This window comes from Camelus dromedarius, chromosome 4 (assembly GCF_036321535.1).
Source record: "Camelus dromedarius isolate mCamDro1 chromosome 4, mCamDro1.pat, whole genome shotgun sequence".
Taxonomy (NCBI): domain Eukaryota; kingdom Metazoa; phylum Chordata; class Mammalia; order Artiodactyla; family Camelidae; genus Camelus; species Camelus dromedarius.
In genome coordinates this window covers 31,237,361-31,262,874 of record NC_087439.1, presented here as the reverse complement: position 1 = coordinate 31,262,874, position 25,514 = coordinate 31,237,361, and the positions used below count along the sequence as shown (strand labels likewise).

General features: G+C 40.0%; 1 protein-coding gene across 12 annotated transcripts in view; it reads left to right on the top strand.

The window, feature by feature from the left end:
• Positions 1 to 25,514, top strand: part of NEB (nebulin) — a 215,406-nt gene that overhangs the window by 3,280 nt on the left and 186,612 nt on the right. For all 12 annotated transcript variants that reach the window (XM_064484770.1, XM_064484778.1, XM_064484776.1 and 9 more), the window contains exons 4-17: positions 1,631 to 1,672; positions 3,468 to 3,668; positions 5,472 to 5,579; positions 6,034 to 6,138; positions 6,833 to 6,937; positions 7,581 to 7,685; positions 12,608 to 12,712; positions 18,918 to 19,022; positions 19,638 to 19,745; positions 22,253 to 22,369; positions 24,014 to 24,118; positions 24,205 to 24,312; positions 24,410 to 24,514; positions 24,938 to 25,036. In XM_064484770.1, the coding sequence (XP_064340840.1) occupies positions 1,631 to 1,672; positions 3,468 to 3,668; positions 5,472 to 5,579; positions 6,034 to 6,138; positions 6,833 to 6,937; positions 7,581 to 7,685; positions 12,608 to 12,712; positions 18,918 to 19,022; positions 19,638 to 19,745; positions 22,253 to 22,369; positions 24,014 to 24,118; positions 24,205 to 24,312; positions 24,410 to 24,514; positions 24,938 to 25,036 (1,518 nt within the window). The remainder of the gene's footprint in view (positions 1 to 1,630; positions 1,673 to 3,467; positions 3,669 to 5,471; positions 5,580 to 6,033; positions 6,139 to 6,832; positions 6,938 to 7,580; positions 7,686 to 12,607; positions 12,713 to 18,917; positions 19,023 to 19,637; positions 19,746 to 22,252; positions 22,370 to 24,013; positions 24,119 to 24,204; positions 24,313 to 24,409; positions 24,515 to 24,937; positions 25,037 to 25,514) is intronic.

The window sequence follows — 25,514 nt, the reverse complement described above, 5'->3', positions numbered from 1 at the left end:
TTGGAAAGAAAGGAAAAGAAGCAAAGATATACTATCTAATTAGTGAAACAGCTCTAAAAGAAAAAAAGTGAGATTTGGTATAAAAATTAATGCCAACCATTTGGATAAGGTTGCCTTTTTTTGGTAAGCTTATTTCTAAGATAGATTTACTAATGATGTAAGCCCAGCAAAGGTAAAATTGGATGGCTACCAAAGAGCTGCTTTTACTTGGATGCTAAGAAAATCCAAAATAGTTGTGAATCACTGATTTTAGTTTAATATTTCTTTTCAAGTCATTGATGCTTTGTGCAGCCAGGAAAATGGTTCCACATAGATCAGCATCAAACAGCATTTCCAAATGATACTTCCCATGTGATGGAGGCACAGCTCATAAAAAAGAAATTCTCTGTCCTGTAAGAGCTCGTGACTTCTGTTGCTATGTATAAGGGCACAGAGACAGAATTAGATTTCAAATTAAAAAAAAAAAGAAAGTACAGGAGCAAAGAAACCATAAGAGTAGGGGACATTAAGCTAGTTTTATGCTAATTTTACTGCAAGTGAAACAGAGCATGTAGCCTATTGACAATGGCTAAGTAATCTGATGAGAGTTCACTGAACCAGGGTAAAAGAAAGGAGGACTTCGAGGGGAATTTTGCATTCAGTTTCCCCCTTTCCTTAAGTATATGTCTTGGTGGTAAAGGAAAAAATGAAGCATAAAATATTATACATTTTGTTGACTGAGAAAAAAAAAATGAGCCAAGTGTTTCATTTTTATCCCCTTCCTTGTATGCCTTGGCCTAAACTGGCTTTTCCTTCTGTTCCCCTAGGTTTGCTGGGTGAGGCTGGGGGCAGGATTCCACTCTCCTTACGCATCTGAAACAAAATGTCAGCCAGTTCCTACCCATGTCTATTTATTGCTAGTGATGTCAGAAGCGGTACAAAAGTAGATTTGACCTCAGATCTTGTCTGCAGGCACCTCAGAACCATCAGTGGCAAATTGCTGCCTAACTTCCCCACATTTTATGATGAGGAATCTTCTCATTTTTTCCTTCTCCCATTGGTATTTGTAAATTTTCATCGTAGCATCCCTTTTACACCACCACTACTGGAAGGGATGTACCCATCACTCCATGAGAAACTCTCATTACTTAGTAGTCAGGGTGGTAGAGGGGTAATGAGATGGTATGTGCCTTGGGATCTATCATTTCCATGATGCAATGTTTTAAAATGTTATTCACACTGAGGTGTCTGTTTTATTGTTAGTCAGCAAACAGTGTTTTATCACATTTCCTCTTGGCCCAACTCATACACTCAAGATATTGTTATACCCTTTTCTCAGCAAATTCTGTCTTGGTTACCCTATGAAAAAATTTTACTTGTTCCAAGTGAAATAGCTTCACCTGATATATACCCAGCCTAAGACACCTTTCTCATTCTGCATCTTTGTCCAGTCTGATGGCTTTCACTTTAGCTACCCTGAAGTTTCACACAGTCGGAATGGGTTCCAAAATGTGAACAGCTTCCCTCATCTACTTCCTTCCCACAAATACTGAAAACCAACTGGACTAGTGAAATAAGCCACGTGATTCAACTGAGGCAGAGCAAGGGTGATTTCTTTGGTTTTCATGACACCTTTGTTCTCTGTTTACAGTATTACACAGAGGAGACAGTCTATGAAGATGTACCCGGAGAGGTAAGACCCAGCCCACACCTGCACGAACTGCATGCTCATTAAAACAAGAAAAGTCTCTCTGACTCCCACGGCCACAGAATTGGCAAAATGGAGAATCTGAGAGGATCACTCCCCTAAGTGTGCCCAGCAATGGTGGTACAAGAATGAACGTCACTTGTTTTACAACATGTTTTTCAGCATGTCCAAGATGGCTAGGGATGATTTCCCCCATAGCTTGTGTGGTATTTTTGGTGTAGGTGATGCTTATTAGAATAATGTCATTGGCTATCAGCACTCTCTGACTGTAGCAGAGGAATAGCCTTGGACTTCTTATTTGCACAAGGACCAGCAGTTTTATTGTGTAGTCCTAAATTCTGGAGCACCAGCTCTGCCAAAAGGGATGGCGCCTCCAAGCCTTTGTTCCTGATGATACAATAAAATGCTTCTTAGATTTTGGCACATTAGCAATTCTGAGAAAGCCATTCTCATAAATATTCCAAATTGGAGCTTATTTTTTCAATATGAAATACCTCTCTCCTGCTTCCTTTCTGCATGAAGCTGTTTCTCTTGAGCATGACAGATAGTGATATGGATGGCTAACCCTAAAGCCTGCACAAAAGCTAACATCTATAGATGTTGTGAACAGGTTAGTTTCTCACGATCAACCATACATCAGTAATGATGGGCAGAGAGCAACCTATTAGCAGTGATCTGACAGAACTTGGGGGAGCTGTCATAGATGTACCATTTCCTTATTATTTAGATTTCTCTTTTCATAATTGATGTTGGAACTCTTCCTTTGGTACAGAGGATATAAGCTGTGAAGGAAATTATACTCTGAGATGGACTGAAGATTTGACTGCTTATCCTCTTTTCTTATATGTAGTATTTTTAACCTTGGACTAGACCTAAACTTTGGACCTTCCACTATAAAGCCTGTTGTAAGAAACAGTAATTTCCCACCCACCACATACATAGGACTGTTGTGTGGGTAATTATGTCATTACGTTGTCATCCTTATTCGTGTCCACCTAAGCATTTATTAGTGTTCATGTTAATTAACTAAGCCAAGAGAATGGTAATCACATGTAATATTGATGGGATTCTTTTTTTTTTAAATTCATTATTCTTTGTCTTGTACTACAGAATGCCTAAATGCCTATAGAACAAGCAACTGACTTTTTCTTAGAATCGTTTAAAAGTTAATATTAAAGTCAAGAATTTGAGCTTTATTTGATTGTCTTCATTTTTTTTTGTTCGCTGATCCCAAGTTTGCTTTTACTTTACCCATGCAATTTAAGAAGATTTTTAAATATTTGAGAATATTTCTATTTTTCATTTTTATCCTATCTTAAAGTGTTTCCTTAGGCAAATGGAATTTTAAGTCAGTATTGTAAGTCAGTAAGGAGTAAGCTTTTTTTTCCATGCAGTCTGTCACAGTCAGCATTCAGATTTATGTAACATAATGTGCCTTCACATGGATATAGTGTGATTTCCTGCTTTGGCCTGATTTAAATTTTTTTTTTTTTATTTAAAAATTTTTAATTTTGGGGAGAGGTAATTAGGTTTACTTATTTATTTATTTTTAGAGGAGGTACTGGGGATTGAACCTAGGACCTTGTGTATGCTAAGCATGCACTGTACCACTGAGCTATACCCTCCCCTTGCTTGGCCTGTTTTAGATGTGGAGAAGGAACACCAGGAATATTACTCTGACTTAAAGTTAGAATAATGTACATCAAGATCATGGTATCACAGTTTTCACTTTAAAATCAGTGCCTTCAAATTTTGATATAACTGCATGTCACATTTTCAGACAATAACACATGTCTATGAAACTACGACAACAAGGACTTCTGACTATGAGCAACCGGAAACTTCCAGGCCAGCACTGGCACAGCCAGTCCCCGCAAAGCCGGTGGGGAGGAAGAAAGTTATCCGAAAGAAGGTGGACACTTCAAAGTTCATGACCCCCTACATTGAACACAGTCAGAAAATGCAGGATCTCTTTAGCACAGTAAGTTTCAAATAACTTCTGCTTCTCTGGTTTTATTATTGAGAAATTACTGATCTCAACCAACTCTGTTTTGGATGCTGGCTGGATTTTATTTCTCAAGATTGTATGAGACAGCACTTATTTTGCAGAAGTATGAGCTCTTGTGACTCTTGAATTTTGCTTTTATGTAATTCATTTGCACCATTGTGGCATCAGGGGAAGCACCCTTATTGAAATTATTCCCACAAAGTAAATATAAAGCCAATTATAAAGCATTTACTGGTATTTAATCACAATTGGTTAGCCACTCTGTAATAATGAAATCATACATATAGATTTAGTTGAAATCAGTTCACAGAAGCTAAATGGCACTTATGCTATGTCTGAGCAGGATGCCTCTTAATGTAGACTTGCTAACAGTATATACCTCTAAGAGGTATATAGTGAAAAAGAACATGTAGTTTAAAAAAAAAAACAGGATCAGACTAAGAACTCATCTGAAATTGAGGATTAGAATGTTCTACTGTGCCCTAGAACAAAGGTTTTTAACTGTGGCTGCACATTGGGATTCCCTACGAGGTTTAAAACTCCTGATGCCCAGGCTACTCTAGGCAGGCTTGGGGCCTATGGAGAAGGATTTTTAAAAGCTGCCTAAGTTCTAATGTGCAGCCCAGGTTGAGAATGATTGCTCTTGGATGACCCCTCGTCCTTAAATTTCCATTGTCAGTGCTGTACGTTACACTGCCTGGCAGCAGATTTAGACCCCTTTGAATGGATCTAACTTGTTGACTGTCCAAGGTAGAATGAGGTCTCACTAGATTGTACATCCTCTGGAGGCTTGAAAAAAATGAGAAGTACTCAGGGGGACACTGGACTATATGGGACTAATGCTTATGTCAAAAGCATCCTGTTGTGGTTGGCCAATAAATACTCATTTTTGGTTGAGTGTTAACTACTGGGAACTATTTGGTAAATTTCTAGTTCAGATTCTTGGATGATCTAAGAGTTAGGTTTTCTAAGACTTAGATTTCTAAAGACAAAATTATCTTGTCTCTTTTATCACTGCAGTATTCAGCAGAGATAGAAAAATTTGTCAGTTTATTGCCATAAAATTTTTCATTAATTCAGACACTGATATCCTAGAATTTCTGATAGTCTGAACAAAATGTTGGCAAAGGTTTATAATATTTTTAAAGTGGTTAGTAATGAAATCAGTGGTATAATTTGGATTATTGATTACTCCACTCTGGAGTCCTCTTGAGCATTAATAATGGTAAATTATGCATATTATCATTAAAGCAAGAACTTGTATATTTAGCAGAAATAATAAACTTGCATTCCTTTTCAAAATACTTTGTAATGTAGACTTTCCATTAATTCAGCTGGTGTCTCACTTATCCAAATCACTGAGATTTAGCTGCAACTTGTGAATTGAATATTTTTGCATTGTATTAGCAATCAAATCTTTTCAGACTTGACTCAGTTTCTCTATTTATTTTCTAAAATTATTGAGGCTCCAGCTTCTTATGTGTGAATTCAGACAATAAAAATGTTGAAAGAATCATTTTAGGGCATTTCTAAGACAATAGTTTATAATAAAATTTCTGCTGTCTCCAGTATTCAACCATGTTTAGGAAGAACAATTAATGTATCTATTTTAGTTTTTGCTGAGAATCAGGGTAGGAGACAAAAAGAAAGGTGTTATAATTGATAATTGTTATAACCTGCAGGATTAAGAAAAAATCAGATGGGAATGTGTTCATTGCCTGAAAATTCCGCTACCCTTGTGTCAGATTTTAGGCTAATATCTGATATCCTTTTTAGAATAAATACAAGAAGAATTATGAGAAAACAAAAGGACAGCCGTATGCCATCACAACTGATACCCCAGAACTTCGCAGAATCAAGAAAGTACAAGATCAACTCAGTGAGGTGGGCTGCATTGCTAAAATAAAGGAGAGAGACATTTCAAAAATATAGGAATTGAGGGTTTTAAATACGTGTAGAGAGAATATGGGGTTGAATTACTGTGAGTCAGTCCAGAAATGCAGAGGAAGCATTGGCCATAGATTATGTTGCTCTAAATGTGAAGCCAAAGAGACTTCTAAAAGCTTGGCTTAAAGATGATGTCAGATGGAAGTTCCAGCTCAGTCTGATCCTCCACACTAGAGCACACAGAGGTGGAAGTTTGACTGGAAAAACAGACAAGTAGTAAACGCAGGTGCTCTACAGCTCTTTGGAGATCACAGTTTTCTGCCTAAAATGCAGAAACTTTGTGATGCAGACATAGAGTGACTGGGTCAATGCTCTTTAGTTATAAGATAGTCTTTAATATACTCTTACGTTCATGATTGTCATGAACTCTAATTGTGCATTAATTCTGTAGGTTAAGTATCGAATTGATGGCGATGTGGCCAAAACGATTTGTCATGTAGATGAAAAAGCAAAGGACATTGAACATGCAAAGAAAGTGTCGCAGCAAGTCAGTAAGGTAAGGTCATGGTATGGATGGCTGGGATACTAAACAACATGTGTCCTACCACTGTCTGACCTTAGAGAAGTCCTGCTCACCAGTCCCAGTCAAACCCACAGGCATCGTGGGCTCTAAGGACCACACACGTGTCGGAGGCTGCACACGTGACTGAAGTGGCTTGTAGGAGCTACAAGGGATTGAAGAGCCCAGACCCTGTGACTTGGCTCCAGGCAGTTGCTGTCTAGAATGCAGTCTTAGTGTTGCCAGAGTATCTTATTTTTAAAAGAAGTTAGGAGCTGAATTTTAATGAAAACTCTTCACATTTCAAATGTAGGCAGCTAATTAAAAACATTAAAAAAAATACCATGTAAGTCAAAGGAAACACATTTCGCTTTCAAATTCAGCCAATAACTGACAGGTTGCAACCCTTGAAAAGAATCGATAGAGAATCAAAATTATGATTTAGTTAAAAAAAATTAGGCTTTTCAAGCAAAAGCTTACTAGTGCGGGAAAAGTATCATGGGACATTGACAGGTCAACGTGCCATGGTCAGCGTTTTCGTGGTTGATGCTGTTAGCACATCATCATGGCTGCAGCCTTTGGTGAGGGCAGCGTGGGTGTGGAAGACTTCCCCGGGCTCACCTTTGTTCTCTCAGTCCTCATTCCCTTGGGGGAGATGTCAAGCCACAGGTCCTCTGCTCTTTCTGTCTAGGTTTTATACAAGCAAGACTGGGAAGACACCAAGGATAAGTACCTGCTTCCTCCTGATGCCCCTGAACTTGTCCAGGCCATCAAGAACACAGCCATGTTCAGTAAGGTAAGGCCTCTGCTCAGTCACCACTTCTGTCTTCTCATGTCCTCCCACCCCATCACTAAACTCTGGCTAGTCTGAAATACGGTGAGTAGACTTGAGACATGTGAGGCTGCAGGGGTAGAGCTTGGCCAGGAGGACCCGAGAAGAAAGCTCCTGGGCCTAGTGGAGGAGAGGGCCCCAACCACTGGGGAGGAGTGTGTGGGGAGAACAGAGATGCTTCTGAGAACCAGAACCAGCTCTGAGACCCACAAAGACCCAAAAGTGTAGAGCCTTTGCTACACTCAGGTATTCCTGGCTGTCATTCTTATTAAAGGTTTAAGCACAGAAATGAGGCTAAGTGCTTCCTGGTTCATTATACTTGCATTAGTGCTTGTTGCAGGAGGCAAGTAACGTTACAGAGAGGAGAGGAATCAAAATCAGACACAGCTGCCCTTCTGCAAATGAGATTTGTTGGGAGAAGCTGGTGAAACTATTAATAAATATGACTTGGATTGGATGGAAAGGGGGAGGGTATCATGCATTCCATTTACATTTGCTCTCACTTTTCCCTGGCTTCTTTATGCCATTGATGGATGATTTCAAAATTACGTATTTCACGTAAGTGTGTTCTCCCTTTCTCACAACTTTTCACTCTTCTCTGATTTAGAAACTGTACACTGAAGACTGGGAAGCTGACAAAAGTCTGTTTTATCCATATAACGATAGCCCGGAGCTGAGGAGGGTCGCCCAAGCCCAGAAAGCTCTCAGTGATGTAAGTGCAGTGCACTGAACCCCTTTTGGGGGTGAGGAACCAGGACATATTGAATTATGTCTTCTAGCCAGAAGTTCATTGCAACTCCTCCTTTCAAAAGACTAAGCACTATTAGTGCAGAGGAATATGTATAGAATCAGTATAATTTATTAAGTGTAGTTTAAATTAGATTTAATAATTTATATTAGATATCATTTAGTCTAATGCCATCCTCTTGCCAGTGAGGAACCTGAGTCTAAGGTCACATAAGTTGTTAGTGGCAGAGCCCAGACTAAAAGCCTTGTCTTGTGATCTCAAGACCAAAGTTCTTTCTACTAGAGCGTGTGTCCTTCTGTCCCCTTGGCTGGAATTAAGTTTTTCTGTGACAATAGAGTGGCATTTTAAAAAACCTACTGGGATCGTAGCCACTTTCCCAAATGTACTAAGTGAGCAATGTTATTGAAGGACTTTGATTTGCTATCCTAATCATAAAGTCTGAGCTGTGGTGTGTCCCCTTTTTCTGCACGGGGGACCTGACTCCGTACTTTTCCAAGCATGTTTGTGTGGTTATCTCACAAACGGCTTTCAGCATTAGGTGTACATAAGATGATATTTGAGTTAGTAAAAAAAAAAAATTCAGCGGCCCCATTGGCCTGAATTCGAGCATCCTAGACCTTGAAAACTGTTTATTAGAGGAATTTAAAAGGCTTAATAGAGTCCTTAGAGTTTAAAGCAGCAACAGCACTGGGGCCCAGCACTAGCCCTTGTTTTGAGGTACTTCTTGACCCCTGGTTTTGCTAGAGGCCATATTGAAAATCTGAATGCTCTAGTCTTAAGGAGAGCACTGTATTATAAAATAGGAAGTTATCTTTCATTCAATAGACCTCTGAACCTCTTACATTTAATATGGACTGAACCAGTCAGTTGGCATCTTGAGATATATTGGGGTTTACTTCCAATCTTAGGATCCTATCTTGAGCTGAACTGAAGTTATATATACTCATTTGAAGGTATCTCCAACTTGTGAGGTCTATTTTTTAATTTCCTATCACTCAATATCGACTGCAAGTTTAATAGACATATTTTTATCCCAGCTTGCATATAATTGGTTAAAGTATAGGACAGATATAATCCTATCCTTCCATAGAGTCTGTTAGGAAATAAAGAAGGCATACCAAAATTTTAAGACCAGCTAGTAAATGGCACCAATTTTAATGTGTGGGGACTTTTGCTTCTCTTTTAAGATTAACTTTTTGGTTCTGTATCTCATGAATATATAATGTGTGACCTTTATCAAATGATCAATACTTATTTATTGAAAGTCCATTATGCCTGCATACCTGGCAGGCTGAAAGAATACAACAAGAAATTTTCATCCTTTCCACTAAGAATTTATAATCAGGCTTGTAAGATGAAAGTGTTACATATCAAACGACAAGACAAAAGTAATAAAACCAAACAAAACAACAAACCCAAATACTACAGTCTAATACTTGCTAAGAGAAAGACCAGACATATGTGAGTAATCCGAAAAGGCCGTGCGGAGGTGGTGATCCCGAGGGAATGGATAGTGATGAGCTGGAAAGGCATTTTGAGCAGTGACAGTACTAGAACAAAGGAACACAGAGGTGAAATGAGTCTAGAGTTCGCAGGGGACAAAGAAAGTGAATGCTGTGGATGCTGATTTAGGAAGGCATTTGTAAGAAACTGGTAACAGGACCTTGAAAATCAGGCAGCAAGAGGCATCATAAGTATTTGAAGAGGAAAACAATATGATGAAAGTATAATCTGGAGAAATTATGATGGACCATATGGTGGATTGGGACTGGGAAATATCCTGATAGCTTATAGAACACTGTTTGAGTAGAATAGACTGATTAGAGGGATGATGGGGAGAAAGGAGAGCAAGAAAGGAATCTGACAGTAATTAGTATTAAAGAAGTGTTAATGACATTAGATGTTGAAGACAAAGGAGAGAAAGGAAACACCGATGAGGTTGTAACACAGACTGGTTGTTTGGGTGAACAGGGGTGCAAGTGGTAAAGACGCACTAATGAAAAGGGAAATAGTTGAGATCATGGAAGGAACACTCAGATCAAAGCATCTTGTGGATGAATTAGAAATTTAGTACTATTGCACAGTGTGAGATCAGGACAAGAGGATAATATTTGAGAGTCAAATAATAACAATAAAAAAAAGACAGTGACAAGTGGCAGACATGAAAATGTGAGAGGGAGGCAGAAGAGTGTATGGCCAAGGGCAAAGTTTTGGAGGACACTCACACTTAGGACACCTGGAAAGGAGCCAGCAGAAGAATGAGGGGACAAACGGTCAGAGGAGTTGAAGGGGAACCAGGAAATGCCATGTCATGTAAGCCTAGGGAGAGGTTTCCAAGAAGACACTTAATCTCCAAATATCTCCCTTTGCCCATAAAGTGGAGAGATGAAGGGTCACCTCCATGCCACACTGGTGCTATGGACTTTGAACAATGGGAGCTGACCACATTTTTTGAGATATTTCAATAGAAGACATAATGAAGGAGGACATATAATAATGAAGTAGAATTTTCCCATCCTTGCCTCAGAAAGACTTGGCAGTTGATGGGTGGCTTTTATTTTTACTGTAGACCAAGTATGCACTATCAGATTACCGACATGCCTATTAATACTGTTGTCAGCACCAGGAACTTCTACAGTTATTGGGCGCAGGGCCCCAGCAAGCTGTTGTCCACAGAACATATCACTGGGCAGGCTCGTAGATTTTGAGCTGAGGGTTTGGTTTCAGAGGCTCCCTTTCCCTCTCCTGGACCTTATTCCTGGGTCCCTCTTAACCCAAGCAGGGTTGATAAGCAATGATAAGCAATCATGTTTTCTTTATTATCTGAGTAGAGCTAAAATGCTTTGCAAACACTAAGAGTCTTTAAGCTGATCCAAAGTACTGAATTCTAACTAGACAGAATACTTAACAAAGGTTCTTGAGAAATTAGGACTTCTAGATCTGATTTCTCAGAAAGTTCTTGACAGAATGTCATACTTAGTAAGCATTTCTCTGGTAGAATGTTGCTTTCTCCTTAAGGACTTAGCCAGCCATGGGAAGTACAGGTTGCCTTGTGCCTAAAATAAGTCTTCACTTATTTAAAAGAAAGTAAGCAGAGGAATTAAGACAAATGCATTTTAAAATCTGTCTTTTATATCTCAGTTGGTTTAATGTTTGTGAAAGCTTTTGATATAAGCTCCAGGTAGATATTATTAGAATAATATATAGTTTAGATTTGGTTAAAGTATGAAGAAGAGGATTGTGACCTTGTCACAGTGTGAACAATCCAACTTCTTTACTGCATACATAAGAATACTGCCCCATGGAAGGAGAAAACACTTGCAGACATCTCCCAGTGGAGTAGTGGAAGAGTAGGGTGGATAATTCTCCTCTCAGACTCCCCCACCATGGCCTCAGTATATAAAACACACATTCAGAAATCAGTCATTCAACGCTTGCTCTAGTCAGGTACTAGACAGGGAGCAAGGGTTCTTGAAGTAGAGGTTGTGTTTTCTGCCATCTTAGAGCTCACAGCCTAAGGAGGGACAGACATGTAAATAACCAGTTACAGTGTCATCCAATAATTTCTTTGAAGGAGGTAAGAGCCAAGTTGAGTGAAATCCCAGGAGAAGGTCATCAAGTCCAGAAGGGTTCAAGAAGGGAAAATTAGGCTTGTCCTGAGATGTGGAGAATGAGAAGCAGTGTGCAGGCAGATGGGGAAGAGAGTGGAGTTGGAGTGTTCCCGGAAAAGGGAGCCTCATGTCTGAGGTTAAGAGGCATAAAAGGACTTCACTTGTCTGGGGATCTGAGAATAGTTTTGCATTGTTGGAGGCAGGAGTCAGAATTGGTGGGGGGAAAAAAGCCAGAGGGATCAACAAAGAAGGAAAAAACGGAGAGCAGGAGCAAAGGGGATGCATTGTTAACAGGCATGATGCTTATTTTAAGACAAGAGAGGCCTTTTGTAGGTGGAAGGAAGAAGCTAATGAGAGGGAGCTGTTGGAGCTGTAAGACAGAAGAGGGGTGACAGGTAGCACTCGGTACGCAGGGCTATTGGAGGGAACAGCACCCTGAGTGCAGGACTCACGCCCTGCAAGTGATGCTTCCTCTGAGCCGTGCAAGGGGTGGGAGAGGCAGGGGTGAGCAGAGATAAAGATGAGTGTGTATCCTGTCTGTATGAAACAGGAAGCTGAGAGGAAGGTGGAATGGATTGGAGACTCAAGGACAGGGTTGAGGTTTTGGATTAGCCACTGGGAGTAGAGACTGACCAGAGACACAAAATGAGATATTCAAGCTTCCGTAAAGTCAAAGTGGCAACTAGATACCATAAATTCAGAGTATTGGACACAGAGTGCCAAGTAAGTTGCTGTGCAAGGAACATACCATCGGGTAGACATACAGATTTCAAGCTAAAGGCTTGTGTTCAAGGAGCTCCCCCTCCCTTGTACCTCTTCCAGTCCCCCTTTTAATCTGCTTATGATGTTAGCATTCGTTGATTCATAGAGTTGTGTGACTTTCTGCAGCAGCACTCAGCATCCTGGATATAAGAACTGCGGAGGTGTGTGGTTGAGTTGATCTGGAGCTGGGGGGTTGTAAGCAGGTGTGATGTAAAGACCAGACGATGGGAGGTTAGGATGCTGGTTAAGAGAAAAATTTTAGTTGTAAATCATGGGGTGGAGATATCTGAATGGAAGAAACTAGATCTAAGACCAATAGTCTTGGAGAAGAAGGAAGACTCAAAGAAACTGAAATCACTAGTAATGCTGAGACCAAGGGCCTATAACATCTAAAAGGGTAAATAAATTATGGTACACTAAAATAAAGGTGAAAATATAGTCTTTGTTAAAAAATGCCAACAAATGGAATGCTTTTCTATGGCTCATGAGTCTCCCTATCTCTCTTTTTGTCAGATTGCCTACAAAAAAGGTCATGCTGAACAGCAAACTCAATTCACATCTCTGCCAGATCCTCCAGATATAGAATTTGCCAAGAAAGTAACCAATCAAGTGAGCAAGGTGAGTAAATAGGGGCTGAGACAACTGTCCCCCTTGAAAACTCTGCTGAATAGTCTCAACCATCAGCAAAATAACTAAGGTGAACCAAAAGCACTAAGATATTTTTGCATATGACCCTAAAAACTCTATAGCTACGGAAACACATCCACTAACACCCTGGAACCATGTTAATAAGTATTCAGCCAGCTTGGTGAGTCAGTGATAAGTGTGAAAGTGCGTTTTGAGAACAGAACCCACGTCCTAACGTCCTCTGACATTTTGACTTATGAGAGTGGTGCTAACAGAGTAACCACAGATTTCCATGGAGGATTGGATTGTTTCAGTTCAGCAAGAAGACCCCGTATCGTTTTATGCCTGCAGCTAGACTTGGAGAAGACAAGAATGCATGAGTGGGCTCTCAGACACAGCTTAGCTGAACAGCCATAGGCAGTGCACCTCATAATTTTCAAGGCCCTGGCAAACAGCTTAGTCTGTCTATATTTAGTCTGGTAAACTAGCTCTGAGGAATGCAGCCCTGACAGGGAATGCAGAGAGACAGATGTTCAGCTGATGAATAGATCCATGCTAAATTCCTATTTTAATTTCGCCCAAATCAGGCCACTTTCTTTTGGGATAATGCTGCTTTTAAACACTTAGGTTTGCCTTCTGTGGAGTTGACTGTCAGTTTAGTCTTCTGCTTGAATTTTGATGGAATCTCAAGATTTCTATCTTGTTGAAGTATTTTAGGGGAATGTCTCCAGTAAAGGAGAAGGAAAAAAATTAATGGATGATGAAGTCTATTCAATGTTTTTTAGTATCTGAGAGTGCAGATTACCTAACAGTGTAACCAAGGGTCATTTGGATAAAAGGTCTAGTAAGTACAATAAAATTTCATTGATAGGAATGCTATGAACCTGAAATTTTGGCCAGGCAGAGCTAAGCAGATACTAACTTTAGAAGTGTCCATAGAGAGACGGCCTACTGCAAGTGCTGATATTGTAAATACGGTTGGAGAGCAAGGATGACTTATTATTTTTTTTTGGAAGAAAAAAAACTGCTTAAAAGTGGTCATTTAGAAAGAGAGATAAATCTATATTTAATTTTTATTTAAAGCCTATTTAAAAAGAGATCTTATCAGTGCAATATTCTTTTGCCTTATTTGAGTATACAGGGTGGGTACTTGGAAATGATTTTTAAATATTGATTTCAAACTCCTCTATAATCAGTTTTGACTAATTTAGGCTGGCCAGTTAGTCTAGAGCTGCAATCTTCAACAGAGTAGCCACCAGCCACATGTGACAGTGAACCCTTGAAATGTGATAGTGTGAAGTAAGAGTCCTGTATGTGTGAAATATACACTGGGTCATGGTCTTTTTGGTATGATAAAAAGAGTGTAAAACAGCTCATGAATTATTTTTATATTGATTACATGTTGAAATAACAATATTTGGCATCTACTGGGTTAGGTAAAATATTTATTAAAATTAATTTCCCACCTGTTTCTTTTTTGTATTTTATTTTTACATGTTTTTAAATGGAGGTACTGAGGATAGAATCCAGGACCTTGTGCATGCTAAGCATGTACTCCACCACTGAACTATACCCTTCCCATTACTTTTTATATTTTAAAGCATGGCTACTAGAAAACTTAAAATTATAGTGGTGGTTTCCATTATATGCCTATTAGACTGAAGCAGTCTAGTTGGATATGGAGTCAGCATTGGGTACTTTGAAAGCATTTCCAGGGATGGGTTTGCCTTTCTTTGTGGAATAACAATACAAACCAAGGGGAGAAGGGCTGTGGATGAAGGTCAGTAGATTTGGCCATTGGTGATGGTTTTTCATCCCAGTCTTACCCAGATTCCCAAGTTCTTGATGGTTATTGTGCATCCAAAATATAGTCGTGTTGCAAAGGAACGTTTGTGTTGGGTAGCAGTCCATCCAGTAACAAACTATCCAATAAAACGGGCAGGAGGCTGCCAGGGGTGACTTAAATGTGCGACTAGCTGCTTTTCTCTTAAAGTCTTCATCACTCTCAACCTGCTTTGACCCTTGTTTTGGTATCATTTTCCTTTCTCTCCAGAAGGGTAAAATCTCCTTTATCTACTCAATTTTATGCTTTAAGCTCTTAGACATAATTTGACAAGGAAATGCTCTCAGATCCATAGCTTTGTCTTACAGCCTCCAGTTCATATGTTAATATAACAAACACCTACCTGTAATGATTATATTGCTGTTACATTCCAGCCTTCCTTACTATACCTTTTGGAATCAATTCTCTCACCTTTGTCTTTGGCCAAAGCTATCAACTGTATGTCAGCGCCTCCTTCTGGCTCAGTTCTCCTCCTGGCTCTGTTCTCTCCTCACAACACTTCTGACACAAGTGTGTGGGTTTTTTTCCCACACTGACCAGCTGGGGGACGTAAAGTTCACTTCAATTCTGACATGAACTACCTGGAGTTAGTGTCACATCCCACAAATTAAGGGCTCAGACCCACAAGACTGCCCTGACTTCAGACACCAATCATAAGACTGGTCCTTCGATATCTGTAACCAAAAAGCTCTAAATCCCAGGTTCCCACAACCCCTTTCTTGGGTTTGATAATTTGCTAGAATGACTCACAGAACTCAGGGAAACACTTGCTTGTGTTTATAACATAATAAAGGATTAAATAAAGTACCCAGATTAATAGGCAGATGATGAGGTACATTGGGTGAGGTCCGAAGGGTCTCAAGTACAGGACCTTCTGTCCTGGTGGAGCTGCATCCCTGCATGTGGAGGTGTTCACCAAACTGGAAACTCTCTGAATCCTGTACTTTAAGGATTTTTATGGAGGCTTCTTTACACAGATGTAATTGATTATTAACTTGTGTCTCCAGCCTCTCCCCGCTCCCCAGAGGATGAAGGGTAAGGCAGAAAGTCCTAGTTATGGTTTGATCTTTCTGGTGACCAGTTCCCATCCTGAAGCTGTCCAGGAGTTGTCTCACTAAAACAAAAGACACTCTTATCACTCAGGAAATTCCAAGGGTTTAGGACATCTATGTGGGAAACTGGAATAAAAGAACAAATATTAGAACAAAAGCTGCTCCTAGTACCCCTATCACTTAGGAGATTTGTGGAGCTCTGTGTCAGAAAGTAGGGGCAGAGACCAATATATATTTACTAGTATTTCATAAAACTGTTTTTAAAATACATCGTTCAGTGACGTATTGTTACACAGCATGAAGAGACCAGGCTCTGATCTTCTGGAACCATGAAAGCCTTATCTTGTAGAATTAGGAATATTCCCATTGATTTCACCAGAAGAGATTTGATTGAGTCAGGAAGGCAGCCTGAGCCCACTGTGAACGATGAAAGTATCAGCTGGGACCCCATCCATCTCCTCTGAGAGGATAACTTCTCCACAAACTGAAGCCATCAGGAGCCCCAGTGGTTAGCTACACACAGGAGAGAAATGTGATTAGCTGGCTTCGTATTCCTCCCATTTGATAACCGTGTCAAAACCACAGAGGCAGATGTGGAAAGTAGAAAATGAAGCCACGTGTTTAAGCAGGACATGAGAGTGCCTACCTTGTGGCTCAGCTGACTTCTGGGGAGGAGGGACTATGGTCTGGAAAAGTGACCTTTCTACTTCTGTTGACATGTGGTTACCCTCTTGCCCACAGAAAGTGTCCCAGGGCTTGTAATTGATCTACTATACTTTCCTCTGTTAAGTGAACACAAAACCCTAGAGAAAGTTAAATTGATTCCTGCCTCCAGGTTGCAAGTGATCAAACATGACAGTTGGAGAGAAGGATCAGGGTGGATTTCGAGGGGAAAGTTGGACCCCTGATATGGCTAGCCTACCTCCGTGTACCACACGCCCTCAGGCCTCACTCCCAGACCTGCAGACTGAGACCCCTTGGCTGGCAGAGGTGGTCCCACGTGGAGGTGGTCCCTCTCCCTCTCATTCCTCTGGCTGCAATCTTTGATCCTTTCAACTTCACTCCTACCCCCCAGTGAAGGGGAAGGCCGAAACTTCCTCAGCAGTTAACATGCTCCAGCCTCCCTTGTAGTGAAAAGCTTCCCAGACCTGGGAGCACCCAGGAGTGAATTGGGAGAGATCCACTTTGACCCGGGCCCATTTTGGCTCTGGGTAGGAGGAGAGAATGGGCTTTGGTTCACAAAGGTAAGAAGAGAAGAACTTGGGATGAGAGGGCTGGATGGTCTTAGACTCTTGTTTTGCATCTTGTTTTAATATCTTTTTTAAAAAATCAGGTATCTGTTTCTCACTGTGAGAATTAATCTCCTATGCAGTTTTCCTTAACAAATCTACATATGCAACTTGTATTTCTCTCCAATAGCCCACTTTTGGACCTCATTAAGAGTATCTGCTGCCTTCTCAACTTTAAATTATGTTTCAGAGTTCTCAGTATCTCCGTTTGGAGGTGCATCAGGCCCAGTTGCTACTTTAACCCAGTCCTAGAGTTTTCTTCCTGTGACAGCAAGCAGAATAAGGGCAGCATCTCTACAAAAAAAAAAAAAAGAAAAATGTAGATTAGGAGATCATAACCTGGGGTACGTGTGCATCATGAACCTCTGAAGTTTACATGTTTATTGGCATTTTATAGCTTTCTCAGACTCCTGATAAGGTCTGCTCTCCCAAAAGATTAGACACACTTCTGTAGGCAGTCTTAGCAAATTGAAAAATCTGTTTCATTGACTTCAATTCTTTAAAGCTTCAAAAGAGGAGGTAGGCAAATTAACCAGCAGTATAATGAAAATGTTATCTCAGCAAAGATACACAAATACACATGCATGCACACACTTTTCTTTTCTCCAGAGTTTTACTCTGTTATGGTAATAATAATAATAGTGATAACTATTAATAATAATACTATTGTTATAATCTACATTTGTTTAGCACCACAGAGCTTACCAAGCATTCTTCAGTGTATGATCTTATTTAATCTTCCCAACAATCCTTTGTGTAAATATTGTTATTATTTATAAGGTCAGCACTTATGGTTGAGAGAACTGAGGGTTAGAAAGACTGAGTCACACTTTTGATGATGGAATCAAGTCTTGGCTCCAGAACTTCTGAGCTCAGGGCTCTAAAATTTGTAGTTGTGGAAACCACTTAGCTGTTAACCAACTAGCATTTTAACCTTTTGAGAAGAAAGGATATAGGGCATTAGAGAGAGGGTTGGGCATCCTTTAACTCACACTCACTGGCTCTGCATATCACTCACTCATGGTACTTTTTTTTTTAATGGCCAGTGAGTATTTTTCTTTTTTTTTTTAACTGAAGTATAGTTAATTTGCAATATCGGTACTTGTTCTTTAAAGGCATAGCAGAAAACCACTTTCTTTTTCCTTGAATAGTGTGGTGGGGGTGTAGGCATGCAAGCAGAGACCCACTGGTTATGTCTGTTAACACATTCTATGAGCCAAGAAGGGGAAATTGCTCTAACCCAGCTCTGGCTCTGGTTTATGTCCCAAATTTGGAGTTGGCTAGGTTAATTATTTTCCAAGAGTATTCAAGCCAAAGTAGTCAAAATATCATGGACTAGGTTCTGTTTAGTGTAGTTGAATACGCATTAGTGAGGTAACTTCTACATGCTGCATTGTGTGCTATGTTCTGAGGATGCAAAAATGAAGAAGATACAGTTCCTCTCTCCAAGGAGCTCACAGCCTAGAATTCAGGAGGTGTGGTGTTTGGGAGTTAATATGGGACAGCAGTTCAATTTTTGAATTGCATGATAGTTCTCATTAAAATTTCTTTAAATCTAAATCAGGAAGTCTTATTTATTGGACTCCAAGCCAAATTTTGTTGTGGTACTGCTTTCTGGATAACTGGGAGTTTTGGTAAAGCTCAAAAATTAACAGCTAAGTTCATCTGGCATGAAAATCTGGGGCTGAGTGGTTTTATTATAACTATGAATTACAAAAGGAAGACACTTTTGACACACTCTACCCTCAAATATCAGGGACTGTCTGTGAGTTTTCAATGAACTATGTCCCTGAATTCAATAAGTGAAAGGAGGAATTGATACTTCTATCCCCCATCTTTCCTGTTGGGTAAATTGACACTCTACTGAAAGATTTGAAGACAGCTATTAAGCACCCAAAAAGGGCCTGGTCAAGATATTTTTAAAATGACCACTACCACTTAATTTTCTGCCTTATTTGTCAATTCCTAAGTTTTGCTTGTCTTATTTTCTTTTTTTTTTTTCCCTCTCCTAGCAAAAATACAAGGAAGACTATGAAAATAAAATCAAAGGCAAATGGAGTGAGACACCTTGCTTTGAAGTTGCAACCGCCAGAATGAACACTGCTAACATTAGCACAGTAAGTCAGAAGGGATCGCTGGATGTCCTTGGATTGAGAGGGTGACCTTTTCCTTTATGACTTCTAACCACTTACTGCTCCAGAAATGGCACCAGAACATTTGAGTCCAGGCACCTCTTCTTGGGGGCAAGACCTGTGTAGGGTTCTGATTTAGAAAGAAATCCTACAATCTTTCTTTCCTTTTGAGAAATATTGTTTTGATTGGATTTCATTATTCTTGCCTCAGTTTTCATAGGAACAATATGGTTTCAAAGTCAGTACAGGTGAAAGGGGCCCTTTTTAATTTATTCTGTACCTGGGCACTCAAATGTTACATTTTTAAAACTGATTAGTTTCTTCCCAGATTCTCCTCTTTTTCTTTTAAGTTCTCTGCCTCTGGCCTTTGATAGCTACTGCTTTGAAATTGTCCTCAGCCCATTATAATTGCTCCAAATCTCTGTTAAGTTACTCATAGTTTTTGTGTTGGCATCACATTCTATGATTGCATCCTAATCTGTGGAAGCTAAGAGAAGCATGGCTTTGGGTAACATCTCCAAGTGGCCTCTGTCCTCCCATATAAAACCTTTGCATAGTTTGTTCCCACAGCATCTCTCCAGCATGTTTCATGTCTTACAGAGGAAATACCAGGAAGACTTTGAGACTATGAAGGACCGGATCTACTTCATGCAGACTGAAACACCCGAGTACAAAGTGAATAAGCAAGCTGGGGTGGCAGCTAGCAAGGTATGGGGACAGTCTCTCATTTATCTTAATGATCTTAGTGTGGGTGAATTTCTTACGACTCTTGCTTTTGTATATAATGGGGAAAAAAAATAAGGTTCTTGGGGGAACAATAAGAAAATATTTGGGATTGTAATAGGGCTACCAAATTTTTTTTTTAAATGCTGCATAGGAGAATTCACAACACTCAATTGCTATCTTTGCATTTCATAGACCAAAGGACCTTTTGATACCTAGAAGTAAAAAGGACAAGAGAACTTCTCAAGAAAAGACAATTGGCAGGCTTATGTGACTATAGACACTCCTATACTTAAAACTACCATTATTTTTCTCTTTTCCTACTAACTGGTGAAAATCTAATTACAGACAAGATATACGAATTCATGAATTTGCTCATATACTCTATAGAGTAACTTTGGTAAACAATCTACTCCTTGGCATTCTAAAGCACTAGAAAGAGCAATAAGTTCAGAGCCAGCCAGACTTGATTCTAAGCCTGGCCTTGGGTCTGCTGGAGGAGTGAAAGAAGGAAGATCGCATCACTTAGGAAGCTGTTTCAGGATCCAGATGCCAGACAGTGACGTTTTTGTCCAGGAAGGTAGTACAGAAAGTGATGAGAAGTATTTTAAAAGTCAAGCCAACAAGATTTGCTGATGGGATGGATGTGGGATAGGAGAGAAAAATTTTGGTCTAAGTAACCAGATGGATGGGGTTTTCCTTTATCAAGATAGGGAAGACATTGGAAGGAGTAGATAACTTTTTTTTTTTTTTGGAAGGGAGACCTGAGCTCAGCTTCAGACATGTAAGATTTGAAATGCGTTTGAGACATCCAAGTGGAAATGTCCAGTGGGCATTTGATTATATAAGTCTGAAGTTTCAGGGGAGGCATCTAGGAAGGTTGTATATACTTGGGGGTCAGTAGCATATAAATCATATTTAATATAAGACTGGAGGCCATCAAGGGAGCAAGTGTAGACAGAAAACTCTACAGACTGAACTCTGGAGTGCTTTCATGGGAAGACATCAGTGAGATGAGGCAGGAGCAAAGTTAGGAGAGAGTGATGTCTTGGGAAGTAGGGGAAGGGGAAGGCAGCGATCAACTGTGTCAAATGTTTCTGAAGTAGGTTTATCAGTGTGTGGTCTCTGGTGAACCTAACAAGATTGTATCTGGTTGAATCTGCTTAGAGAGGGTTCATGAATGAATGAAATGAGAGAAATAGAAGATTATAAGGATATTGGACTCCTTCAAAATATTTTCCTAAAAAGAAAAGAAAAAGGAATAGTAGCTGATGGATAAGTAGATGAAGAGGGGATTTGTGTAAGGTAGGAGACAAAAACACAATGTTTCTAAGCTGATAGAAGAGCCATCCAGTGTAGAGGGAAAATGTGATGATGCTGGAGAGCGGGATGGGTGACTAGAGCGTTGTCCTGGGGTAGGTGGAAGAGGAAGGGACCTGGTGCTTAAGAGGAGGGAATGGCTTCCCCAGAAACAGGAGAGGAGGCTGCAGGTGCAGGTGGGGGGATGGTAGGGTTTGTGGAATTCCCTTTCTGGTTGTTTCTATTACTCAAGGAAGGAGATGATTCTATAAGGTAGAGAAGTCATCTATATTCTCTGTTTTTGTGCAGAATCCCCTGAGTCCTCTGGGCTATAGAGGGTGGTGCCTCTGTGTTTCAGTTGTGTATCTCCCATCTTTGGATATCAAGCTGATTGTATTTGTTTTCTGAGGTTTTTAAATGTTGGAAGATTATCTAGGATTCCCTGAACTTGTCTATGTTCTAAGGTTACATTGCTTGAGCAAATAAATGGCTGGCACTGGGGCTCACAGTCAGGACTAGGATCAGTTTCTTATTTTCCTCCCTTTGGACATGCTCCTGAAGGGGGCTTTGGGGACCTCCCTTAAAGCTTCTGTCATAGCTGGAACTGAAGGTGCAAAGTGGGGAGAGCAGAAGGAAAAGGTGAGGTTGCCACCATTCACCTTGCTCCCAACCCCTTACTCCTCCCCTCACGTGTCCATTAAATACATGTGTGCTCATGCACACAGTCACAGGTGAGGCATAAAAGGGTAGATTGATGATGCTTCTGGCATTTTTCTTTAAAAACATGTTGGCAGATAGGCAGCTGGAGGTTCTGGAGCAGCAGGTACCTAGGACGTGATGTGCTGTCATTATTGTGATGTGCAGCTTAGTCTCCTTCATTATTTCTCTTTATCTCTGAGGGCAGGGACCATGTGTGACTCTTTCTTGTATCTCTTCCAGAGCCAGGCACATAACTGATGCCTTATGGATATTTTTGAATGAATAAGTGAATGGGTAGAAAATGTATCCTGAAAATGTATGCAGTTTCCCTGCTGCTGTTATGAGTTACTATGAATATTTTGTTTATAAAATGTCAAGCTGCCATTTTTCTAAAGAGAAAATTGATTTGTGGAGCTATGTCATAGTGTCCGTAATAGAGACAAGAGCAAAAATAATCTGGAGAATTCCTTTATCACTTTATTTCACCCCTACAGGTAAAATATAAAGAAGACTATGAAAAGAATAAAGCAAAAGCAGATTATAATGTACTTCCTGCTACAGAGAACCCACTGCTCAAGCAGCTGAAGGCAGCAGGAGATGCCCTGAGTGATGTAAGTATATTCTTGTCAAAAGTGTTTTTTTTTTCACCTTAGCTGCAAGAGAGATGAAACTTCTCTCCTAAAATGACTGAATGCAAATATAACTTTGAAAATACTTTAAGGCTGTGGTGTAGCAGTTTCCCTGGAACTGTCTAACCACTTGAAGGCATTAGTGCCTCTGAGTACGATATGTGTCCATGGGGCAGGTGGCGGGAGTTGTGGACTGAGTTCAATGGGCAGGAAAGTCCTCATTTGCTTACACGCTCCAGGTGCCTATGCCTTTGTGTGGGCCAAGAGTACATCATAGGAGTTATGTTGTGATTCTGACAGAGGCAGAAGGAGACCTTGAAAGGGGAGGAGAGAGAGAAGCAGCTACTTAGTACCTTGCCCTTGTGTTCTTCAAGCCTGCTGCAGGGAAAAGAAGATGTCCTGTGTTTCACAACTTCTCTTCCCGACCTCTGCCATTTTCTCTGTAGGTCTTGGCCTCAGAAACTATCATGTGCAGACAGCAGAACGTCAAAGATTTCTTCACAGAAATTTCTACTTGTGGAATATTAAGAGCTTGGCTAATCCATTAGGTTTAAAATAGATGAGATAAGCGAGAACTGGGCCTGGCATTAAAAGACCAACAGCTCAAGACCACTTTGACTTTGTGTATAAAGAGAGTGAATGTGAGATCAGTTGAGTTTTTCTCTTTTGGTTAGGTAGTATTAAGTTTTCCAACTTTTGAGGTTTATATGTAGCTTCCTGTATAGCTTGGTTATCGTTTCTTTGTCCCTTGAATTAAGCCAGTGCTGTAGAAATATGTACCTGTGATTGAGGAGTGGGGTGAGTGGGTGGCAGGGGAGCAGCACTGTAGATGGATCTGTCCAAATAGCTCTGCTGGGAAATCAAGGCAAAGCACATGTCCTGCTTCCTAAATGAAGGGCATCTTTATCAAACACATAAAAGCCCAAGTTCAAATCCCTTTTGTTGAAAAAGACAACAATATAAAAATATTAAAAATGAATAGCACCACCTACACTTTCAAAGCCAAACATGAAAAAATGACAGTGATCCGCTTCAACAGTTTTGGGTTTAAAATCCAGTAGTTGTTACAGTTAAAGATGAAACCCAGCAGAGAGTGAGAGTTAGTAGGCTCTGGTATGGTATACACCTTATTTTTAAGGTATACTGTCTGTTCTTATAATAAGGGATTTTTCCTGGGTAGAAGGAAGAAGAGAGTGTGTGTATTTCTCAGTGTGTACCAGACATTTTCCATGAAGGTTTGTTTTAAAAAAAACAATGAAGAAATTGCTGTTGCTCAGAATATTCCTGTTTGTCAGGGCACCATTAGTGAGGGAAGAGTGTGTGAGCTGGGAGGTGGAGAAGGCAGCGATTCAGAAATACACAAGAACCTCTATGGCTCAGGGCTTGGTCTGAGGCTGCATGTTGGTTTCTTAGTCTTCGGAGAATATTAAAAACTAAGGCTTTACAATAATTGCTAAGAGGAAAGTTTATCATTCATGACACCCCAATGTTTGGTTGTCAGTTTTAAAATGGTTGATGGGTAACATCTTTTTTCTTCTTCTGTTTAACATTGGAAAATACGAGTGTATATAATCAGCGTGGGAGTGACAGGAATCTGCTTTAACTGATTTTTTTTTTCTTTGACAGAAACTATACAAAGAAAACTATGAAAAGACAAAGGCAAAGAGCGTAAATTACTGCGAGACCCCCAAGTTTAAGCTTGATACAGTTCTGCAGAACTTCAGTAGTGATGTAAGCCATCCCACGGTCATTCCTTCTGTTAAAGCAAAGACCAATCATTTAGCCATTAAATAAACAAAATATGTTTTGTCTTTCAGACTAAATATAAAGATTCCTACTTAAAGAATATTTTGGGACATTACGTGGGCAGCTATGAGGATCCATATCATACGCACTGCATGAAAGTCGCAGCTCAAAACAGTGATGTAAGTTCTAAGGCAGTTGTTTGACTTCGCAGATGACCCATTTTCTGGGCATGAATATGGTGGTTGCATCCTTATGTCTGATTACTTTTCCTCATAGAAAAACTACAAAGCAGAATATGAAGAGGACCGAGGCAAAGGCTTCTTCCCCCAGACCATAACTCAAGAATATGAAGCAATCAAAAAACTAGATCAGTGTAAAGATGTAAGTCTTGTATAAACTGTTACCGTTACTGCCTTCCATGGCCTCTCGTGGTCAAGACGTGTTTAAAATTTTGACACTTTTACAAACAAATTCAAGCAAGGAGATTGTAAGAAAAACAATTCTATTTTGTAGTAGATATGCATTTTTTTCCCTTGTTGTCACCCACACATTTCAAGTGCTAATTCTAGCTCATTTTCCCAAAGAAAAGTAATCAGAAATCTGAAGATATGGGGAAGTTTCCTGTATAGACGTCAGAGCATCTCTCAAGGAAACTGCAGGCTAATTGGGGAGGTTGGGGGGAATGTGTTTTATTTACTGCAAGTTTCTTTTCATTGGAGGGGTGGGGTTCTGCTTGCTTGGCCTGTAGGCCAACTTGGATTTGACAAGCCATGCTACTAAACCTGATTTCCTTTCCCCTCACAGCACACCTACAAAGTCCATCCAGATAAGACAAAATTCACTCAAGTTACCGACTCTCCTGTTCTGGTACAAGCCCAAGTCAATACCAAACAGCTGAGTGATGTAAGTTCCCCTAAATATCCAAGAATCCAGTTATGAGGGATAACATACCATAACTCTATACATGAAATCCAGGGACTTGTCACATTTATGCAAAAGGCTACATAAGTTCTAACAAGATACCTGTTACTGGTAGAATTTGTAATCACCAAAAGTGCTTTCCTATTTAGTAACTGTGCATCTTCTTGGGTGGATAACAATCATAGTGGAAGAATTCTGCAAGGGAAACTCATGTAGCTTAATGTACTAGGAAGAACATGAGTTTTCGGGTCAGGCAAAACTGGATTCAAATTCCATCTCTGTCATTTATGACCTGGGGGCCTAGGCAAGTTGTTTAACCTCTCATACCTCATCGTTCCCTTTTATAATTCGTGGTGGTTTTGAAGATTAAGTGAAAGGAGATATGTACGTGGTACATGTACTGGCCCCGAGCAGGTATTCAGTAGATGGGATTTCTCTCTCCCTCTCTCTCAAATAAATT